The sequence below is a fragment of the Zeus faber genome (assembly GCF_960531495.2).
Source record: "Zeus faber genome assembly, chromosome: 22".
Taxonomy (NCBI): domain Eukaryota; kingdom Metazoa; phylum Chordata; class Actinopteri; order Zeiformes; family Zeidae; genus Zeus; species Zeus faber.
In genome coordinates, this window is record NC_137209.1 from 5,970,501 (window position 1) to 5,991,269 (window position 20,769).

General features: G+C 41.3%; 3 protein-coding genes across 3 annotated transcripts; all 3 read left to right on the plus strand.

Annotated features, from left to right (window-relative positions):
- Window positions 1-2,460: 2,460 nt before the first annotated feature.
- Window positions 2,461-4,340, plus strand: LOC307247086 (cytidine deaminase; the record flags this gene model as incomplete). The annotated part of the gene is made up of 5 exons (XM_080023151.1): window positions 2,461-2,467; window positions 2,877-2,999; window positions 3,095-3,206; window positions 3,402-3,459; window positions 4,209-4,340. 5 exons carry the CDS (start codon window positions 2,461-2,463, stop codon window positions 4,338-4,340), a joined length of 432 nt encoding a protein of 143 aa, XP_079879277.1.
- Window positions 4,341-5,100: 760 nt separating this feature from the next.
- On the plus strand, window positions 5,101-14,351 carry fis1 (fission, mitochondrial 1). The gene is made up of 5 exons (XM_080023278.1): window positions 5,101-5,151; window positions 6,253-6,385; window positions 8,918-8,994; window positions 12,343-12,448; window positions 13,403-14,351. Exons 1-5 carry the CDS (start codon window positions 5,107-5,109, stop codon window positions 13,501-13,503), a joined length of 462 nt encoding a protein of 153 aa, XP_079879404.1. The 5' UTR covers window positions 5,101-5,106; the 3' UTR covers window positions 13,504-14,351.
- Window positions 14,352-18,516: 4,165 nt separating this feature from the next.
- cldn15a (claudin 15a) lies at window positions 18,517-20,672 on the plus strand (the record flags this gene model as incomplete). Its single annotated transcript, XM_080023273.1, has 5 exons — window positions 18,517-18,733; window positions 19,198-19,362; window positions 19,947-20,028; window positions 20,147-20,254; window positions 20,576-20,672. The coding sequence occupies 5 exons, from the start codon at window positions 18,517-18,519 to the stop codon at window positions 20,670-20,672; spliced, it is 669 nt and encodes a 222-aa protein (XP_079879399.1).
- Between the last annotated feature and the right edge of the window lie 97 nt (window positions 20,673-20,769).

Here is a 20,769-nt window from a genome sequence, read left to right on the forward strand (position 1 = left end):
ACTTTGTCCATAGAAAGTGCCTTTGTATGTTACAGAGCCATCGACGACGCAGCTCTGTAATCCCATGTCAAACAGAAACAAAATAAAAACACGAACAAAGGTGTTAATCCGCTTTTCGACGCGGCTTTCAGGTCATCCAGTGTCCGTCATACTGGGCGTGGCGTGGAACTTCAAACTGGATCCCGCACACTGCGAGCCCCCAAGACTTACAGGTGAAAACATACAACGTAGACTTGTGTGTGGTCAATAAAGCAGATATTGGAGAAACAAAAAAGGCGGAAAAAAAAGGAGGCCTGGCATTGAGTGAAATAGGGTTACATAAATTGAAAATGGAAATAAAGTGGAAAAAATGTCAAATTTAATAAAGAATGGTTGAATGGATTCCATCTCGCTTGCTGTTAAATGTTGTTTTTTTTTTTAATTGTACGATTTTAGTTTCAGCCACAATAGCGAAGGGTGCTCTGACTCTGGCGAGAATACTATTCGGTTGGTATCATGATCTTCCTAAATGACATCTCCTCCAAGAACCCCTTCTTTTCAGCCATATCACAAAGGAAACTGCATCCTCTCTCCATCCCAGGTGTCCTGTATCGGGACGAGTGTCCGCAGCAGCCCAACATCCCCAGCTACCTGCTGGGCCTGGCGCTGAGCGCGTTGCTTCTGGCCACGGGGGTGACTTTCCCCTGCGAGAGGAGGAGAGGCGAGGGTGAGCCGCGCCCGCGGTCCGGCTGTCTGCAAGCCACCCTGCAGTGCTTAGGGGCCCTGTCGCTGATCATCTGGGTTATCGCTGGTGAGGACCCTGCCATGTGGTGGAAAAACATATTTCACAGTTTATTCTTGAACCAAATGGTCACATAGTCAACTATTGTGAACTATCTGCTGAAAGTGTTGGGAACAACAGCATCAAATCAAGGACATTAAAAGTCTTTGTTTTCTCCTTGCACTGAAAATAAAATGAATATTAACAACAATAATAACAAATAAAAACACAAAAGAGATAAATATTAATAATAGTAATAATAATAATAATATTTTCACAATCTCTGTATTTAACAGATGATTATTTATTTGTTTTAAATAAGTCGATTTACAGTGTTTTGTAACAGAACAGAATATTCCCCCTCTCTGCTTTCCTGAAGGGGACATATGGGTCTTCTCGGCCTATCAGCCCAACTACGACCCCGCGGCTGCTGATGGACTTTACTGCAATAAGACCTTATACACGTTTGCTTTATGGACGGCTGTGACGGAAACCCTGGCCTTTGGCGCTGGCCTGGCAAGCTTCTGCAGAGGACTGCTGTGCTGCGTGCTGGTGGAGAGACCCCGACCAGGACACGGGGACTTTGCACGCGCCGTTTGAGGGACGGGTGAAAGAGACCCTAAGAGGCCGATATTCCCTTGAGTCTAAACTGTGCTTCGGGTCACGGGGACGCGACTTCTCTCAGTTCGTTGAACTGTGGTTTCTGTACAAAACGGCTTCAGCGATGTCGGCGTGTGATGCTTTTCTTATGATCTCTCAGCTGCAAAGGTGAATATTGGACCCAAAAATGGTTCTAAGGGTAGACGTCCGAAATTTGAGATCCCCCTACTTAAAAGGTCCGGTCGCATCTATCTGAATCGGTTGTATTTTCATTGAAGGGAGAGTGAGAATTTTAGGGCGAAGAATAAATACATTATAAAATATAGTCATGGATTGTGTATAACGATCACGTGGATTTTTGAGCCAATATTTGACTACTGAGTAAAGGCCCCATGACCCCCTCTGTGATCTCTGGCGACGTCCTGTGGGGGTCTAGCACCTGAGGTTGGGAACCCCTGCTTTAGGGAGCCATTTCATCACCCACCATCTAATAAGCGATATCAAAATTGAGAACATTTCAATATTCCTACAAACAAAATAAATAACAAAAAATCCGGAACAAATAAAGTGGGGTCTTTGCTGTTTTCGTTTTTGTGGAACAAGAACCGCTAAGAATTTTTTTCATAATATTTCACATTTGGTGTGTTTATGGCAGCGTTTTTATAACGAACACCACAACTACTTTTGACGTTATTATTCTTTGAATTCTGTATTTGTATTGCAGCCTATTCTAACATGTTGTTTTAAAGGCTACAGTAACTTCAAATGTTTTGTAATCTATAAATAAATATCTTTGGGTGTCGCTGTAGATGTGAGTGGAATTCTATTCGGCATGCTGCAGGATCAAAAGAGTTTGCAACCTGGAACAAAAAATTCAAAATAAATCAATAAGTGGCCTTCACTAACCAAGGCTGTTGCGTAAAGATTGCAAAGATTGAAGCCAGGGCCGGTCCACGGCTCTTTCAGTTTCTATTGACCCGCCAGAGGGGCACAAGGCCAGACCGCTGCAGAGAAGGAGGAATAAGAACAAAAGTGGCAACCTGGCACTCACATATTGATCACCTGACAAGACGATCAAAACAGAGGTTCATTCACCCAAAATGGCAGGCAAGTTCCATCTTTCTTCTATCTAGCTACTCGTTGATACATGTATGTTTACTGTTCATTTTAGAGGTTCATTACCAACATTATGTGTACTGTTGACCCTTGAGGTTTATTTTTCAGTTGTTTGTTTTGTCAATTTTCTAGGCTTAGGCCTATATTTATTTCTTATCTATATTAATTGCACATTACCAATTTATTCTTACATTCTGACATTTTTCCATATACAGTAACTGCCATTTTGGTTTTTTTTTTTACATATTAATTCCATTGCTTTATTATTATTGTCTATTTTTTATGTGAGCTGCTGTGACACTGAAATTTCCCCCCGTGGATGAAAAAAGTGTCCGTCTGTCCGTCTGTCCGTCTGACGGTCTGTCTTATAGCAGATTATAGCACATTCTCTGCTTCACAGACCAGACTAAAGTTAAAGAGCTCATTGCCAAGTGCTTGCAGGCACGGGACATGGCTTACTGCCCCTACAGCCGGTTTCCAGTCGGGGCAGCACTGCTCACAGCGGATGGCAGCGTGGTCACAGGTAACCTGCGCACCATCCTCTCTGAATTCCTCTCTGAATTCAAGACATCAGGCACAAGGATGCGGCCTCTGTTAACGGGGCGCTTTGCGTGGCAGGTTGCAACGTGGAGAACGCCTCCTACGGCCTGACGCTATGTGCCGAGCGGACGGCCGTCCAGAGGGCCGTGGCCGAGGGACACAGGCGCTTCACCGCCATCGCCGTGACCTGGTGAGACGATCACGAGAGGTTGTGGCTGCGGAGAGGTCAGCGAAGGGGACAGTTGCAACGACGGACACGTACATACGTGCATGCGTCGCAGTACAGTACCTCAGCGTGGCCATCAGAGGAGAAGCAAATAAAAGCAAGGTCTAATGTCCTGTTCCCGATTTTCTTTCTCTCTTTCTTTATTTCTCCCCCCTGAAGTGACATCAAGGACCGGTTTGTGGGGCCGTGCGGAGCGTGCCGGCAGGTTCTGATGGAGGTGAGACCCACACCATGACCCACAGAATGATTTGGAACTCAATGACAATTTGCTTAACGAGGTTTCTGCCAAACCGTCTGAAGACGACTTCTTTTGTACTGTTTAGGGTAATATTTTGAGTGAACATTGTTTCTGAAATTGCTAAATTGGATTTAGAATCAGAATTGATGGGGCTGTCTGCGTTACCTATTTAACAGCCTCTCCGTTGACTCGCGCCGCCCGTTCAATCTGTTCAATCGCGGTGGCTTCGAAACGAATTTGGTTTTTGCACTCCATTCCCGGCCGGGCCACCGAGGCATCAGATGCGCTTCACACTGAATCCGGAAAACGCCTCCAGCGGCTCGATCCTCCCCTCTTGTGGCCGTCGGATGAGCCGCGTGGGAGAGTTTGAAAGTGCGAAAGAGATAAAAAAAAAAAAAGTCAAACTTATATAAAAGAGATATATTGATAGTGAATATGGTGACATCCAGTATCAATGTTAATAACGTCATTATTATATATCTATGTGAGTTATTTATTACATTTTCAGCCTGATCCTGATGAGAAAAAAATATATATATAAATCACAGAGGAAACTTTTGGTATCAGTGAAGTGAAATTTGGAGGGACTTCCGCCTTGACGTTTGTCGTTCGTCGGACTCGGTGTGAAGCGGGCCTCGGGGGCCCCTTTAGGCGTGACTTGACCTGCGGCCTGCGTTCTCACCGCGGCGAACGGCTCTCTCTCTCTCTTTCCCTCTCTCTCTCCACAGTTTGGATCGGAGTGGGCCGTCTACTTGACCCGGCCGGACGGATCCTACAAAGAAACCAGCCTCGGGGAGCTGCTGCCTCTCGCTTTTTGCCAGGCGCACTTGGAAAAGGAACCGATGGCGGGATCCCCCTGATGTAGTCCCCGCGTCGGCTCTTTGCTCCTCTCGCTTTGGCGAACACGTCCGATTTGCGCGCAGATTTGTTCATGGTTTCGATAATCAGAATGGCGGTTCAAGTGTTGCTGTCTGACTTGTAACGACAATATTGAATTGATCATCCAATTTACTGGGGGGGGAGTTTAAATAACGGACTTAATAAAACGCTTCAGACAATGTATATGTAATACTTTTCTGTTACGTCATTATTAAAAAAAACATATTTTCATTTTATTATTTTATGAATCGTTCGATCATTTGGTTATTTACTGTATGTATAATAGTCAAAGTTCAAAGTGTATTTACTGGGGGGGGGGGGGGGGAGTTTAAATAACGGACTTAATAAAACGCTTCAGACAATGTATATGTAATACTTTTCTGTTACGTCATTATAAAAAAAAACAACAACATATTTTCATTTTATTATTTTATGAATCGTTCGATCATTTGGTTATTTACTGTATGTATAACAGTCAAAGTTCAAAGTGTACAGCACAACACAAGGTCATTCGGTACAATTACATTCTGAGGGCATAAAAAGATAAGATACACAAGGCAAAGATAAGAAGGAAATATAAAAATATCTATATTTTTAAACAAATAACATTATAGATATGATTGGATATTATAGTGTGTACATGATAGTTTATATTTAAATGTCTCGTTAGCCTCCAAAAAAAAATCTACAGCGCAAACAATCGTCACGTGGTGAGCGTGGGTGGGGCTTCCTACTGTTTCCGGAAACATGGAGGCGGTCGTGAGCGACGTGGTGGCTCCCGAGGATCTTTTGGTAAGTTTTCCGCGGCTCCGTCGCTTGTCGCCCGGCTCCCCTGTCGAATTCTAGGCGGTGCGAACAACGCCCCGAACACCCGTCTACCGCTCTGAATGTGTTAAAACGGCGAGAATGGGGCATGGCGACGGTACTGCGCGGTCGACGTTAGCTTAGCTGGAACGTCAGCGGTGGAGGGTTCCAGGCTGTTTGGGTCCGTGGCGTTCATTTTAGCCTCCGCGTTTTATCGTCGTCATTAAACACGGGGCGCTCAAAAAGAAAAACCTTTGCCCCCGTACGCAGTCATCTTTCAATGTCAGGGTGGTCGAACCGAAAGGGGATTATTTGGTGGTTGTTGTGGTCCTCATTCCGTCACTTTTCCGAGAGTGTGACAAAGCTGGTGACGTCACAAGGTGGAGCCCGAGCGCAGCCCTCACTCGTGAAGTGTTGTCGTTCTCGCCCAAATACGTGATCGTTCCCTGGTAAAGGCCCGTAAACATTGGTCGCGTATTTTATATGTCAAGCTCAGAACCCGGGCTATTTAATTTTCAAATCTGCTCTTTAGTGAGAAAGCTATTATTATAAACATGAGATTAATGACGATAGCTAATGTCCGTGAGGTTTGACTTTAGCCGGAGACCTCAGGCGATGCAACCAGAATAATAGATAGATAGATAGATAGATGGGTAGATAGATAGATAGTTAGTAACTCACATCAAAACAGTGTCTCGAATAATAAAAAAGCAATAAAAAAAAATGGAAAATTGTGAACTACACAACAAGATATGGCAATATACACTAAACCCAGTGACAAACAACAGATATAATGGAAAAATAACAGAAAATGTCATGTTTTTTTTGCGTTAACAACTATGACTTGCGTTAAGTACATACAACTTTACAATAATTAGAAATTGGTGAATGCATGAAATAACAATAATAATAATAATAATACGTTTGTCGCTCGCCTGTATGTTAGCTACCGACTGGATGAAATGAACACATTTCAGAAGTACCTAAAAATCGACTCTCTGTACATGGTGACTCATCAAGAACCCAACTTGTTGAAATTTGATATTTGAGAATGTTTTTTTTTTTTTTTTTCCCCTCTCCTTTTGACAGAAATTTGAGAAGAAGTACAACGCAGAGCTGGCGAAGGGGGCCATATCCAAAGATACTAAGTTTGAATATGCCTGGTGTCTGATCAGGAGCAAGTATTCGGAGGATATAAAGAAGGGAATTGTATTCCTTGAGGGTGAGTTTATTGCTTAAAATGGCCGATATACAGTTTTATTTTACAACCCAATCATGATTAGAAATGGAACGGTCGTACCCAGAATCATCATAACAGACGTGCCAAGCTGCGGGCATTTTGTGTCCCAGCTACGCAATTCTTAGTCAAAATACGCAGGTACGGAATGCCAGCTGAAACGACGCTAAAAAATAAAATAATCAATATATTTATTATTGTAATTCAATGAAGGAAATCAATCAATCGACCAATACAAAAAAAAAAAACCTTACATGTGTTGGGTATTTCAATTACATCCCTCGGATTGGACCAGATGCTACGACCTGTGGTCCTGAAACCCCTCCCTCTCCTCTCACTCAACATCCACTGATACGCAGCTCACTGAGCGGTACTTTACTATCCACGAGGTGTAAACCTGCATTTTTTAAGGTAAATTGGGAAGTGGGGGAGTTTTAATAAAGCACGATAATGTGACTTATGTTAAGATGGATCGGTCTATGACCGGAATTGGCTGGTTTTCAAGGCCGATTAATGGCAGATATATTATCTGATTCTGTGCCGGTCAAATGTACACACTCATGAACTGTGCTCATGAACTGTACTCATAAAAATGCTCCGATACTCAAACCCGATACCAACGTAATGTAACGTAGTTGACGCTCAAAAAAGAGAAGTACTTCCAGGTAGATCAATTATTTATTCATGTCCCGACGATATTCCGACATTGCGCAGACTGTATCTACCGCTGTCACAGCGGAGCTCCGATCGTGATGACAAGTTTGACTCTTATTTGAGACTCGGTTCTTGACGAGTCACTCGGTAAAACGAGTCGTTCCATTTGATTTAGTCGGTTTAATGCACGGTGAGCGAAGGAGGACTTCCGGTGAACCAGAGCGAGAAGTCAGCCATTTGTTTTATTATTATAATTTTTTTGTAATGATTGCAATTGATTTGCAAAGTACCATATAAATATAATTCTGGTGGATGGGGTGGCTTGAGCAGCCACACCTGATGCTTGTTGGTCCATCCACACACTCATTCAGGATAGGAGCCCTGTGTCATGACATGTTCCATCTGCTCCTGGTTAATTCCACCTAGCCTCATCGCTACAATAAACTGGTGTTATCAACCCCTGTCGTCTGTGTCTCTGTGCCGGAGGTCCCTGTGGCGTGCGGTGGCAAAACTGCCACAGTGCCGCTGCCAGTCGAGACGGGGTTGGTGCTGGGGCCGACCGCTGGTACCTTGAAAATTGCAGCGGTAGTCCGTATGTGCAGCTGTCTTAGCGGGATCAGATCATGGGATGTATTTGTCATCCACGCACAGCAGATCTGAAACAGGAATCTACAGGTCAGACTTCAGATCTGACTACAGGTCAGAAAAGTCAGAAATAGTAATCAGCAAAGAAAAGTGCTTCTCTAGTTGGTAAACATGTTCGGTAACTTTACGAAATGGTGCATTTCAATAGATATATCCTAATGAGATGAATTTGTATAGTTAGTCGCGGTCGCTCACAATAGGATGTGATCCTCGTTATGAGACGCTACGATGTGAATAACTGATGGAGTCATTTAGCTCCAGTCCCTCAAACACCATTGAGACTCCCTCTTACACTGCTGTGGAACTCAAAATATCCAAGGTTGACAGGTCTGTGGTAATCATTTTACACAAGACAAAATCTGCTAATGAATTAAAAGTCGTATGTTATGGAATCAAACTGCTGTTGCTTACATTGAACTCTGTGATCATTTTGGCATTGATATCAGATTAAAACTATTAAATATATATATGTTTAATAATTAAAACTCCCACTACTATACCCCCCCCAAAAGATATATGGTGAGGTGGTGTAATAATTGTAAGTCGCTTTGGATAAAAGCGTCTGCTAAATGTAATGCAATAAAATACTACTGAAAGAAAATAAATAGATGTATTATTTGATCTTATAGATGCATCTGGATAGTAATAACTTACTTAATTTACTTCACTTATTTTACTTAACTTACTATACTTATTTAACTTACTTTACTTTCTTATTTAACTTTAATTACAAACATATTTGACTTACTTACCTATAGTACTTACTTTACTTACTGTACTTACTTTACTTAATTTTCTTACTTTACTTATCGTAATTACTTTACTTGATTTACATGTATTGCTTTCTTTACTTACTTTACATAATTTGCTTATTTTACTTACTTCATTTACTTACTTAACATAACTTACTTTACTTACTTACTTAACCTACTTAACTTAGATTAACTTAACATACTTTACTTAACTTTACATACCTTTACTTACTTTACTTTACATAGATTTCTTTCTGTACTTACCTTACCAACTTACTTAACTTAACTTTACTATACTATACTATACCATACCCTACCCTACTTCACTTTAGTTTACTTTACTTTACTCTACTTTACTTTACTTAAATTACTTTATTCACTCGTCAATCCCCGAAGATAATTTGTAGTGTCAGTTATTTTACTCTAGAAGCAAAATGATTTTTTCGACATCTTTTTTTGTTTGTAGAGCTGGTTCAGAAGGGAACGAAGGACGACTCGCGTGACTACCTGTTCTACTTGTCAGTGGCCAATTACAGACTTAAGGTGAGGATTCAAACTTTTCAGAGTTTCTTTCTTTCCTAACTTGCACAGCACTCGTAATGTAAGTCAGAAGTGAACATAAGTTAACATTTAGGGGGGGAGGGGGGGCGGCGGCAGTTGGTGCCACACACAAGTGTTTTACACCAACAGAAAGCTGAGACCCGAAGGAATAATTTGAGATGCAGCTTGACACTGTATGTCAAGCTTTTCTATCAATTAAACGGTCATAACCTTTTTAATTGCGCCTAATAAAATAATTCATATTTTGAGTGTAAAGGGGCTTAGAATATTAGACTCGTGCCTAATGGCGGTCCTTCCCATGCTCAATTATGTGTGATTAGTTGCTGCATCAAGGTGTGGGGTGTGGGTTGATACCATTAATTACAAAGCTTCGGTACACTTTCTAGACATTTTTGACCACTGGAATGGGGGGGGTTGAAGATCCCCTCAAAAGACCACCTGAAGAACTCATCACCTTGAAAAATGCTTGAGAAAAGTTAATGCTGTGTCGCGGTGTCAATAACTTCTGAAAAATTCAATATTTTTTGAAAATGGCTAAAGAAAAAGCCACTTATCTTCAATGTACCAGGACATCCCATACATTTTCATTTCATGAGGCTGAGCTTATCCTAGAGCAGTGGTTCTTAACCTTATTGGAGGTACTGAACCCCGCAAGCTTCATCAGTGCATTTACAGAACCCTTCGTAATTGGAAAAATAAAATGATTTATTCAAAACATAGGTATATATTTTATTAGTGCACAAAATGAACCATGCATCAGTTGCACACAAAATAACTGTTCAAAGAACAAAACCAACAAAACGTGAATTTCACACAAGAACATAACTCAATGAATATTTACTGCAAATCAATGTGACTTTTGCTGTTGCCTTTCAGATACAAGTACAGAAATGCGCGGCTTCACCTTGGCAAGGGCCACTCTCATATCATTTTCGCAACTAAGTTCCTGCTCCTGTTCCTTTTCTTAGTTCTCATGTCTACCATCCTCAAAGGATTGCTCGCAAAGATACGTTGTAACAAACGGTGTGAGCATCTCAAGGGCCTTCTTAGCAATAAGAGGGTGCGGTACGATTTGGTGACACCAAAACATTGAGAGCGTCGTTGTTGCTGAAGCTGGCTCTGCTGCAGTTCAATGATTTTGTCGAGGTATCCAACGTTGACATCTGCTGTCGCAACACTAAACGTGTTGTCAGCTGTGGGGGAAGTATCTGTCGAGAGACTTTGCGAGCTCATCTAAGTGCATTGGCAATTGCTTGCTTCAGCTCCCCAGGTACAGAAATGTCTCCCAACTCCAGACACGTCTTCGATCTTACTTACACGGTTGTCCAGCAGGGGGAAGTTTGCGAAGTTTTCATTCTCTGTTCGTTGTTTCCATAAAGGTTGCTTTTTTTTTTTTTTTTTTTTTTTTTTAAAACGCCTTCAGGTTTTCTTTCGCCTCGATGATGTTGACTCCACCGCCCTGCATCTGTCGATTGAGATGATTGAGAGCACAGAAAATATCGGCCATGTACGCCAAAATGAGGATGAACTCAGAATTTTCGAAGCAATCTGCGTGACAATGTTGGTACTCTCGCAAAAACAGGGCTAATTCCGCACGCGTGGCAAAAACACGATTCAGCACCTTTCCCCGGGATGACCCCCGAACGTTAGAATGGTACAGAAGTACTTCAAATTCAGAGCCCATTTCCTTACACAGCTCTTTGAAGATGCGGTGCTTCAGAGCACTATTTCGCACGTAGTTCACACATATAACTCCAATTTTTAATACTTCTGCCAGTTTTGGAGGCAAGGTTTTTGCGATCAGGTACGCACCTTTGTACGATGCTGTGAGGATCGGTTTGTCGATGGGTACAAAGCCGAGAACAGGCAGAGTAGCCTTTTCATCGAATCTGGCTCTCTTCACCTTGAATTCAGCGAGCGTTGTTGTTCTTGTATTTCCCATCTCCACGCATCTTGAGGAATTGTTCCTTTAGTTTTGCCGGCGCTAGACTAGAATTGCTCAACTTGGCATTGCAAATCATGCATTGAGGACGCTGACTCCCATCACGTTCTTTTATACATGTGAATCCATATTACGTATTCGTCCAACCACTTTCTTTTTTTGCTCGACATAGTTAGTATGAAGGGATTGAAAGATTAAAAGGAAAATCACAAATGACGTACAATCGCAACAGCCACAAGACGACGACTGAGCGCACCAAGTTCCCTGCAGCACAGATATCAAAGCCAAGCAATGTGGCGTGATCAGCTGCAGCCAATGATGACGTCATGAATAATGCGAGTGGGCTGAATTTATTCTGTGTGTAACACATTTTTACTAAGCAACTAAATATTTGTAATCTAACACGGCGACGAAAAATTGTGTGTTGCCAAATTGTCGGCAAAAAAACTGCCCGACATTGCTAGTGTGAACCGGGCTATACTGTGTGTGTCTTGACCCCTGCCGAACCCCCGAGAGTGACTCAAGGAACCCCTGGGGTTCGATCGAACCCAGCTTAAGAACCACTGTCCTAGAGGTCACAATATGTCACTTTATACAGTGTGGTCGAGGTTTAAAAATGCTGTCATCGTATTGAAATGGTTACGATGGGGCCATTTTTCGTCACATATGGATACAGTTGGCCTGTTTGAATTCACAAGAGTCCATGACTGTTTGGGTACCACAGTGTGCAGAAATAGGGGGATGAAAATAACATATTGTCACTGCATGCAGTAAACGGTGTGTTTAGGACCCTGAAGCTAACAGACCCAATGTAGCTGACATATGTCAGGCACGGCTGTAAAGGTGAGACTCTTGCAGTTCTAATGAGCCCAATTTCATTCAGATATCTTGATGTGAGAGGTGAAAATAGCCATGCCCATTTACCCCGTCAGGCTTAATGGGTTTACTTTTTTTTTTTTATATATATAATCAAAAGCAAAATATATATGGCAAGTGGGCCTAAATCGAAATAAATAAAGTTTGTGGTGTTGCCCATCTTGGTCGGCACGTCTGGTCGACATATTTTACACGATGGATGTTTACAATCTGCTTTGGGTGGAACTTAAATATCCGAGAAAAAGATTATCGAACTGACTCTATTTCCACATCAAGGAGGAAAATTTACAAGAAAATATTATGGTTTGTTCCTTTCCAGCACGAGTATAAATACATTTTTCGTTGCGCTCCTCAATGTCTCTGTGTGCCCCGAACTTTGGTGTTTTATTAATAATGAATCTTCGTCTTTGTCTTGATGCTCTCGTCTTTCTTTTACATTAGCGCTTCATCTCATCCTCCCGTCTCTCTCTCTCTCTCTCTCCCCCTCCCTCTCCCTCTCTCCGACATGGCAGGCGTATGAGAAAGCGCTGAAGTACATCCGGACGCTCCTGAAGAACGAGCCGGCGAACAAGCAGGCTCTGGAGATGGAACAGCTCATCACCAAGGCTTTGAAAAAGGGTAATACCAGCGACCTAGTTCCGACTGTAATTGTATTGAATTCAATACTTCTACTTAACGTGAGTTCTTTTCTAATTATTGTATTTCGGCGCTTTAAAAGTTTGACAACAAGTATTTTGACATTCTTCCATATAGACTCTCATAAACTTGATGATCACAGGAACATAAAAAAAATGCTTTTATGATCCATTTTGGTGAACAATGCAGCGGCCGCTCATAAAAATGTCTCATTCATTTGTTTGTCGATGTACAGGTGAGTTATGGCCAATGTCAACTCAAAAGGATTGTTGAAAAAAGTAACAAGTCATTTTTTTGTCAACTACTTATGGCTAAATGACAAATAAGTAGTGTAAAGGGGAGCAAAAAAATATATATATTGACATACATGCATTTATCACTTTTTATTTTGTAAATAAATATGTATTTTGTTTAATTCACGCGTGTCTATTTAGTTAAAGGCTTTTTCGATTTTTGACATAATTTGTTAATTTGTTCAAAATGTCCAGCGTTACAACCGTAAAAAAACTTGAAGGCCTTTTGACTTTTAAGCCACGAAACTCCCAGAATAAATAAACTTAAACAACAAATACAAAAATGGAGCGTACTTCATGGATTTCAAATGTGTTTTCATATCTAGTTGATTTAACTGATAATTAAATTATAAACGGGTTGCAGCCAATAAACTTACATAAACGGGTTGCAGCCATTGTCAACTCAAAAAGATTGTCTTCCCCTAAATACACGGGGTGAGAAAAGGTGATAACTTAAGTAGTTTTTACATACTACTCAATTAGTCATTTTCCTCATTACTTGTACTTTTCACGTCAATTCTCTGCGGTGGAGTCAGCATTTTCAGTTCTCTTATCTCAGTGAAACAGGCTTTAAATTGTGGACAACTTTACACCCTGGTTCAAGAATATAATCTGTTAATATTCTGTTTTGTTTATCACCCAGATGGCCTGGTCGGCATGGCGATCGTGGGGGGGATTGGCCTGGGCGTGGCCGGCCTAGCGGGCCTGATTGGCCTGGCCGTGTCCAAGGGAGCGAGGTCCTAACGCGGACGCGGAGATGAGACGCTCTTCAGTTCTTTCGCCACAAAGCTCCCGGGATTGACACGCTGACCACTGTCCCTTCTAACCTATTAAAACTTTTTCAAAAGTTTGGGTTAAAATCTTTTGTGAAGGAAATCCAAAGGAATTGACATTTTTCTCTGTGTGTGCGCGGGGGGAGGAGGGCGGGGCCACGTTATACTTTGATTTGACTCGTAATGTGTTTAAGACGTCGGCACATTACAGCTTTGAAGAATGCACCCGGATGACATGTTTCCTTCATTAGCGACGGAATGTTATTTTTTCATGCATACCCCATGACTTATTTGTACATTGATAGAATGTAGAATTGCGCCGTTCCTTCGTCCATTGTTAAGTTATGTAAATAGACCGGAAGAGACTAGAGGTGTCTCTGCTCAACGGAGAGTTATGGGGGAGGAAATGGACGACGGCTTGGCTTCAAATTCTCGCGTTGTTCCCTAAGCATGTGGATTTTGTATTAAAAAAATAATAATAATCATAAATCATAAGTCTAACTGTTTCCTGTTCTGTGGACTTTTGTTTTCGATTTAAAAAATACAATAAAACCAAGCGTAATTTGTCACAGGTGTCGGGGAAGTATGTTGTAATTCAATGTGCAATGGCAAAATAACAAAATGTCTGTGGTTTCACAATGCCAGACCCCTCGTCCTGTTTCACATATACTACCATTTATTTATTCCGCTTTTATTTTGTAACCTCTAGCGAAGGGAAAAAAAAAAAAAAAAAAAATCTGCAAATCTCTTCCTCAAAATCTTACCCTTCCGTTTCTTTGAAGTTCAGTCAATAAAACGTGTTTTTTCATCTAACAAACACTTTGTGTTCTCTGGAAATTCTTATTAAGACGCTTCGCAAATGTCACCTTTTGTTTGAGAATGTATAGCCACCGGTGTCTGGTTTTGGTTTGAACTGGGAGTGTTCAGGAAATTGGAGTCTGTAATTTTCCGCGTGTCGGCTGCCGCTGTCTCGGCGTACGATCTATCAAAGTCATTCCCGAAAAGGATCTGCTATTGATCGACCAAAGTCCAGTTTACAATTCACATGTTGCTCAACCGCCGACCATCGCTACCTGACCATGTGCTCGACTCCCTCCCATCTGAAGCTCCCATAAATATACACATTGGGGTTCTTCCCGGGTCCTTAAGATGCTTGAATTGCCCGAACTTAAGTGCCAGTTTGTGCTGAAGTGCTTGAAAAATATAGTGATAAATCCCCCTGGTTTTGTTTTTCAGATGGTAACATAACAAAAGATTGCCAGAATTGCTTTTACAACATAGGTTATGGCAAGGAAACGTAAGTAATAGACACTTCATAATAGATTACAATGGGATTAATAATTATATATATATATGTGTGTGTATATATATATTTATACTGTATATATATATTTAATAAATATAGTAATATAAATAATAGACAAGATTATATTATATTTTATATAATGCTTAAAAAGCTATTGAAAGTCTTGAGTTTCATTTTGCAATGCAATGAGTGAACCCTGTTGTTATCTCTACGTAAACGATGCAGAGCAGCCCAGCTCATTGTGTATCTCGGGCTTAAGCCCAAATATCATCACTGGGTGTTAAAACGTGCCTCTGGATAGCGAGCTCGCCACGTCTTGACCTCCCCGAGTCCCTCACGAGTCTTCGCAACGGGAAGACTCGTGAGGGACTATCTGTGGCGAGGTGTTATCAGTCTCTCCGCGTTACTGATTAACCCTAAAGCCGACACGGCCGAAACTCCCCGGTGACACGACGCAGGGAGAAGAAAAAAAAACAAAAAAAAAAAACATCCATTTTTTTTTGGTGTCGGGTTGGGTGAAGGAAGCTCGCAGGTGAACGGGTCGTCGATGACCCCGTCTTTCGCCGGGTCGCCGAAGAGGACGTGAAATGGGGGTGGAGCGAAGGGGGGAAAAAAAAAGCAGAGCAAGGCACACAAAGTGCATCGTGTCTCGAGTTCTCAAAGGTGATCAGAGGTCAAATCTTCTGTGAGTCGCAGTTTGCCATATTATGACCTCTCATTTTGTAAATGAAGGCCCGTCTGTCGGGTCGTTGCCACCTCACCAGAAAATACTTTGGAATGACCGAATAGATCTTGTTTCTCCATGCTGCGAAGCAAATGACCTCTTGACATTTCTGTGTTTTATATTTAGGAGGTCTCATGTAATGAATCCCGACCCACTTCATCAAACCCCAAATGCGCTGGAAACCCTCATTTTGAACGGCCTGACCTCTCCCACGTATTGCGCTGATGGTTGCTCTGTGACCTCTTCCAAAACAATGCCGGAGGGAAGGGTTGTGAATTCCTTGCATGACTCCACAATCCCAAGATTCCGCACATTTCTCGGATATTTGTCGAATCCGCTTTGCCCATTTTCCAGCGTAAAATGTCTCCACACTGACCCTTAAATCTTTACGGACTATATTAGAAATGTATTGCAATATTGCAGTGAAATGCAAAATTGTGTAATTTCATTCATAACTCTAGCTGCACGCTACGCACACAAGAGGTTTTAAACACTCTCAAATCCACATACTCCCTACAGGCGTGTGTACCTATATGTACAGTATCTAAGAAATCTTTGTTAAAGGTGATTCCTCAGATAACTTAATACATAATTATATAATAAGTAATAAAAAGATTTTTTTTTTTTTTTTTGCAAAAACTCCCCAAAAGGACTTGTTTTCAAACTGATCCCTTTCCATGTGGGCAAGGAACGCTCATGATTGTTGCTACCGCAAAGGCAAAATCCGACTAAAACTGAGGAATTTGAACCGTGTGTAAAGGCTATGTACCCGTGTGTCTAACAGGCGTTCAGATTTCATTGAACCCAAAACACATGAACAACACGAGGAATAACCTTCACGACACTGCCGTTCCTTCCTTGACCTCAAAACATTTCTGCCGTCCCCTCTGAAAAAAAGACTTTCCCGGCCGCACGTGCCAACCACTTCCATTTTACGGACTTTCTCCCGGAACGCACACGAGAAAGTTACGGACTCCCTTCCTGGCGTCAGCTGAAAATAATCGAAAACAAGTTGTCAAAAAAAGTGTTGTTTTCGCTACTTAGTCACCGGGACATTAGCGTTTGATGATAAATAAACCTGCAAACGACGTTGTCACCGTGCCGGCAGTAAAGCGCTCCGGCAAACAGCGGGCGCCATAAAAAACGCGACGTTTTATGGTGGGGTCAAATCCATATACCTCGCGAGACGACATGTGTGGGGTGCGACTGGCCCCGGTTCTTTCCGGTTCTCCCCGGTTCACTTTTGTCAAAATTCAAACTGCGCTGATCCAAACGACTTCAATACCGTTTGTCAGAAATCTGAAGCTGGTGCGTTTTCCTTTTGAGGACTCAATCTCCGGGTCTAGATTTATATCCACGACGCTATAACGACAGTGTGAACCCGCCATGTTCGTCGACAGAAACGGTGCCTGCGTGAAAATACACGCTTCAAACTCCCGTCTTTTACGAAGGAAATGACATCGATAAATAGGAGTTACGAGCATCACAGCTTTTAAGAAGGACAATCTGAATCTCGTCTTGTGATTCCTTTGGAATATAAAGGAATGGAATGGCTATAAAGCAGAACTTTTTTTTTTTTCAGCGACAAATGTTACATTTTGAAAATCGATTGACTCCAAAAATAAAATAAAATCCCAAATGAATGGCAAGATATTTCCGGATTGAAGTCTTCAAAATTGCAATAAAAAATGTCTGTTAAAAAGTGAAGCGTCAGATCTAAGAATTCCATATGCGATAAAGAATCAATTTTAGCATTTTACTTTTGCGTTTCCCAATAAACCGATGCAGGAAATTACTGGAAGTACACAACAAAATATAACTTTTGGGTGGGGTGTAAATGGATCGTCCATAAAAACGCAGCAAAACAGATGCCGCAATGTGAGATGAAGGCCAGCGCTTATAACACGGCCCTCCCTCGGCCTTGAGGTTTTCATAAGAGAGACAATAAAAAAAGTGACAGAGCCGATTGCACTTCGCTGCATGTCTGGTGTGACTGCGCATTAACCCTGTGGTGATAGATCAATATGTTTTAAAACAAAACAACTGTACTATTGTGGTAATATATATACTGTGTATATATATATATATAAATATATATATATATATATATATATATATATATATATATATGCAATAACACTATTATTACACTGTAGATTCTGCAACATGCTAGTTTGTACATAGTAATGCCCTAAAAATCCCAGTAACAAAGTGAGCAACAACAATGCATCCTGTGCGTTTTGTATGTTTTTATATCTTTGACAATTTCTGTTTTGCATTTTTTTTTTTTTTTTTTTTGCGGGGGCTATTTGTATATATTTGATTATTTTTACTTTATTACTTTTGCTTTTTAATTCTATTTTTTTTTCTATTCTATTATTTTTATTCTCAATTTTTTTTCCCACACTGTTAAGCTTTTTTTTTTTTTTTTTTTTTTTCATGCTGATCGTTAATATAGCTGGCCGAATACGCCGATCGGGATTCCGGTGATTTAATGGTGTTTAATTTCATGGTATTTAGTGGTGTTTTACAGCAACATTTCATACAAATCAGTTTTTAGCTTTATATCTTTAGAGAAAAACTTTTCTTGTTATCCTAATTGCTCCAAATCCAATTTCCAAATTTTCCAAATTTGGAGGGTTTTCCGGGTTAGAATTTTCAAACATAAGCAACATTCAAATCGAGGTGACCATTGGACTCTTGGCCCTGCAGGCGATAAACACCTGTTCGGTTTCAGGGGTGTAAATTACAAAAGGAAGATAGAGAACTAGTGTGAGGGGGTGGAGAGATGGAAAGCAGGTGATATAAATCATTTAACCGGACGGATCTGGATGGCACAACAAGGAACGGCAGACCCAGGAACAAGAACCAAGGACATACCTAATTATCACAACACCAGCATACCAGCGCAAGGACCTACTTTTTTGGTTTTGTTTTACTTTTGAGGAGGTATTATGGATGCTATTCTGGAGGTCGTGGCTCTGATTCTGGGCTTTTTGGCGTGGGTGCTGGTGGGGATCGCCCTACCCAACCGCTACTGGAAGACCTCCACCGTCGACGGCAGCGTCATCACCACCTCCACCATCTACGAGAACCTGTGGATGTCCTGCGCCACGGACGCCACGGGGGTCCACAACTGTAGGGAGTTCCCCTCCCTGCTCGCCCTGAATGGTATGTCGGGGAAAAAGTTATTATGTCGGAAAATGTGGTTTGAAAAATGATTCTCACAAAGTTTTTTTTTTTTTTTTCCAAACCGATGTGGAGATTAACATTATTTTAAGAAATATGTTTTTTAATTGTGCTTATTTTTTAAATTTGTATACTTATTTATATAAATTTATTTTCTATTATTATTTATTTGTATTTATTTATTTTGGTACAATGATTGTGGATTCACTGAATAGGGCCTATACCAGCCAATGGAAGATTTCCCCATTTTAAAAACAACATATTTACACTCTTACTCCGCTGTTCCTAAGATGATTTCGTTACGTGTTTTAACTCTGTGCATCTAAATTAAACACACATTAACACCTTCATATCTTGTATTTTTTACAGTAGGCTATGAGTAGATGACTTTTCTTTCTTCCAAATCTGAGGGCTGTTTTGTTCTTCTTTTCTGCTGTGGGGTGCAGGTTACATTCAGGCGTCTCGTGCCTTGATGATTGCATCCATCGTGCTTGGCACCTTAGGACTGGTGGCGGGGCTGGTGGGAGTGCAGTGTTCCAAAGCCGGGGGAGAGAACTATGTGCTCAAGGGCAGGATCGCTGGGACCGCAGGAGTCCTTTTCATGCTTCAAGGTAAATGAGAACACTCTTTTTTTTTTTTTGTAGTGTGTAATGGCAGTCAATGTAAAAAACAATTGCATTGATTATAAAATGTAGTAAATATATGGTATGAGACTTTTTGATGCCCTACAGCAGATTTTAAAGAACATTAGATGCTGTGGGTTGGGTTAGAGTTTGGGTCAGGGTTATTGATTATTTTGTATTCTGGAATGAATTCTGAATCTTTCATTAATAAAAACATGTTTAAATCAAAGGTGGGGAATAGTTTTGCCTCTTTGCGGCCAAATTAATAACTACATACACCACAACGGGCTATAGACTACTATGAACTATAAAAAAAAACAATCAAATTAAATGTTAAATATAAAGAAAGTACTATCAACTATTATAGAATACATATTTTTTATATTTTCCAAGCCAGGGGCCGTATGATGTTTACCAGAGGGCCATAATAAGGCAAACGACGTTGCAACAACATTGCTCCAGTGTTTATTTAACTTGTGTAGATAGATGTGTACATATTTGTTATTTCTTATCTCATTTGAATTGGTTTCTCTGTTCGGGTTGAACAAGGTGTTCCCTTATCTTATCAAAAGGCCTGTGCACGATGATCTCCGTCTCCTGGTACGCCTTCAACATCACGCAGGACTTCTTCGACCCGTTCTACCCCGGGACGAGGTGAGAGAGCGAGAGAGAGAGAGCGAGAAAGGGAGAGCGCGCGCGAGAGAGAGAGAGAGAGAGAGAGAGAGAGAGACAAGATCAAGGCTCAGGGGCTGACCTCTGCTGGGTGTTGCAGGTTCGAGATCGGAGAGGGACTCTACATCGGCTGGTGCTCTGCCGTGCTTGCCATCGCCGGGGGAGCCTGTCTGACCTGCTCCTGCAAAATGGCCACAGAAGAGAAATAGTGAGTTCTGCGAGCTTATGTTGTTCCTCTCTGCTTGAATTCCTTTCCTTATTTCTTATTCCCTTCTCTGCTCATTGCTCTCCATCTGCTTGTGTGTTTGTGTGTAAATGTATTTTTATGTGTGCAATATGCATACATGCAAATATATACTATTTTATATAATTTTTTATGCTGATCATTTGTAGATATACACCAATAATCACCATGACATATTCCTCGTACATGTAGATGCACGTTGTGATTGTGAGGATGGTATTCGGTATTTGTTTTCGATTACTCTCCGTCGTCATTTGCAAATGTTCTGTTTCTCTTGCACCTCAGCCCAATACCGTATCAAGCCAGAGGAACGGTGTATTCTGGACCGGCCCAAACAAGAAGTGTGGCTGCCAGCACGTACGGGCGCAACGCCTACGTTTGAGGGGGTCCCAAGAATAGCGCCTGGCGGGACGCCGCTATCCGTGACGTCACTCATTTTATAAACTATTTGGAATGAAATGTAAAGTTATTGATTCGTT

What these genes read in the sequence shown, in the direction of transcription:
- fis1 (XM_080023278.1), top strand. Translation starts at nt 5,107, where the DNA reads ATGGAGGCGGTCGTGAGCGACGTGGTGGCTCCCGAGGATCTTTTG. An exon ending in TGGCTCCCGAGGATCTTTTG is followed by an intron (nt 5,152 to 6,252) that starts GTAAGTTTTCCG and finishes TCCTTTTGACAG; the next exon opens with AAATTTGAGAAGAAGTACAA. An exon ending in TGGCCAATTACAGACTTAAG is followed by an intron (nt 8,995 to 12,342) that starts GTGAGGATTCAA and finishes CCGACATGGCAG; the next exon opens with GCGTATGAGAAAGCGCTGAA.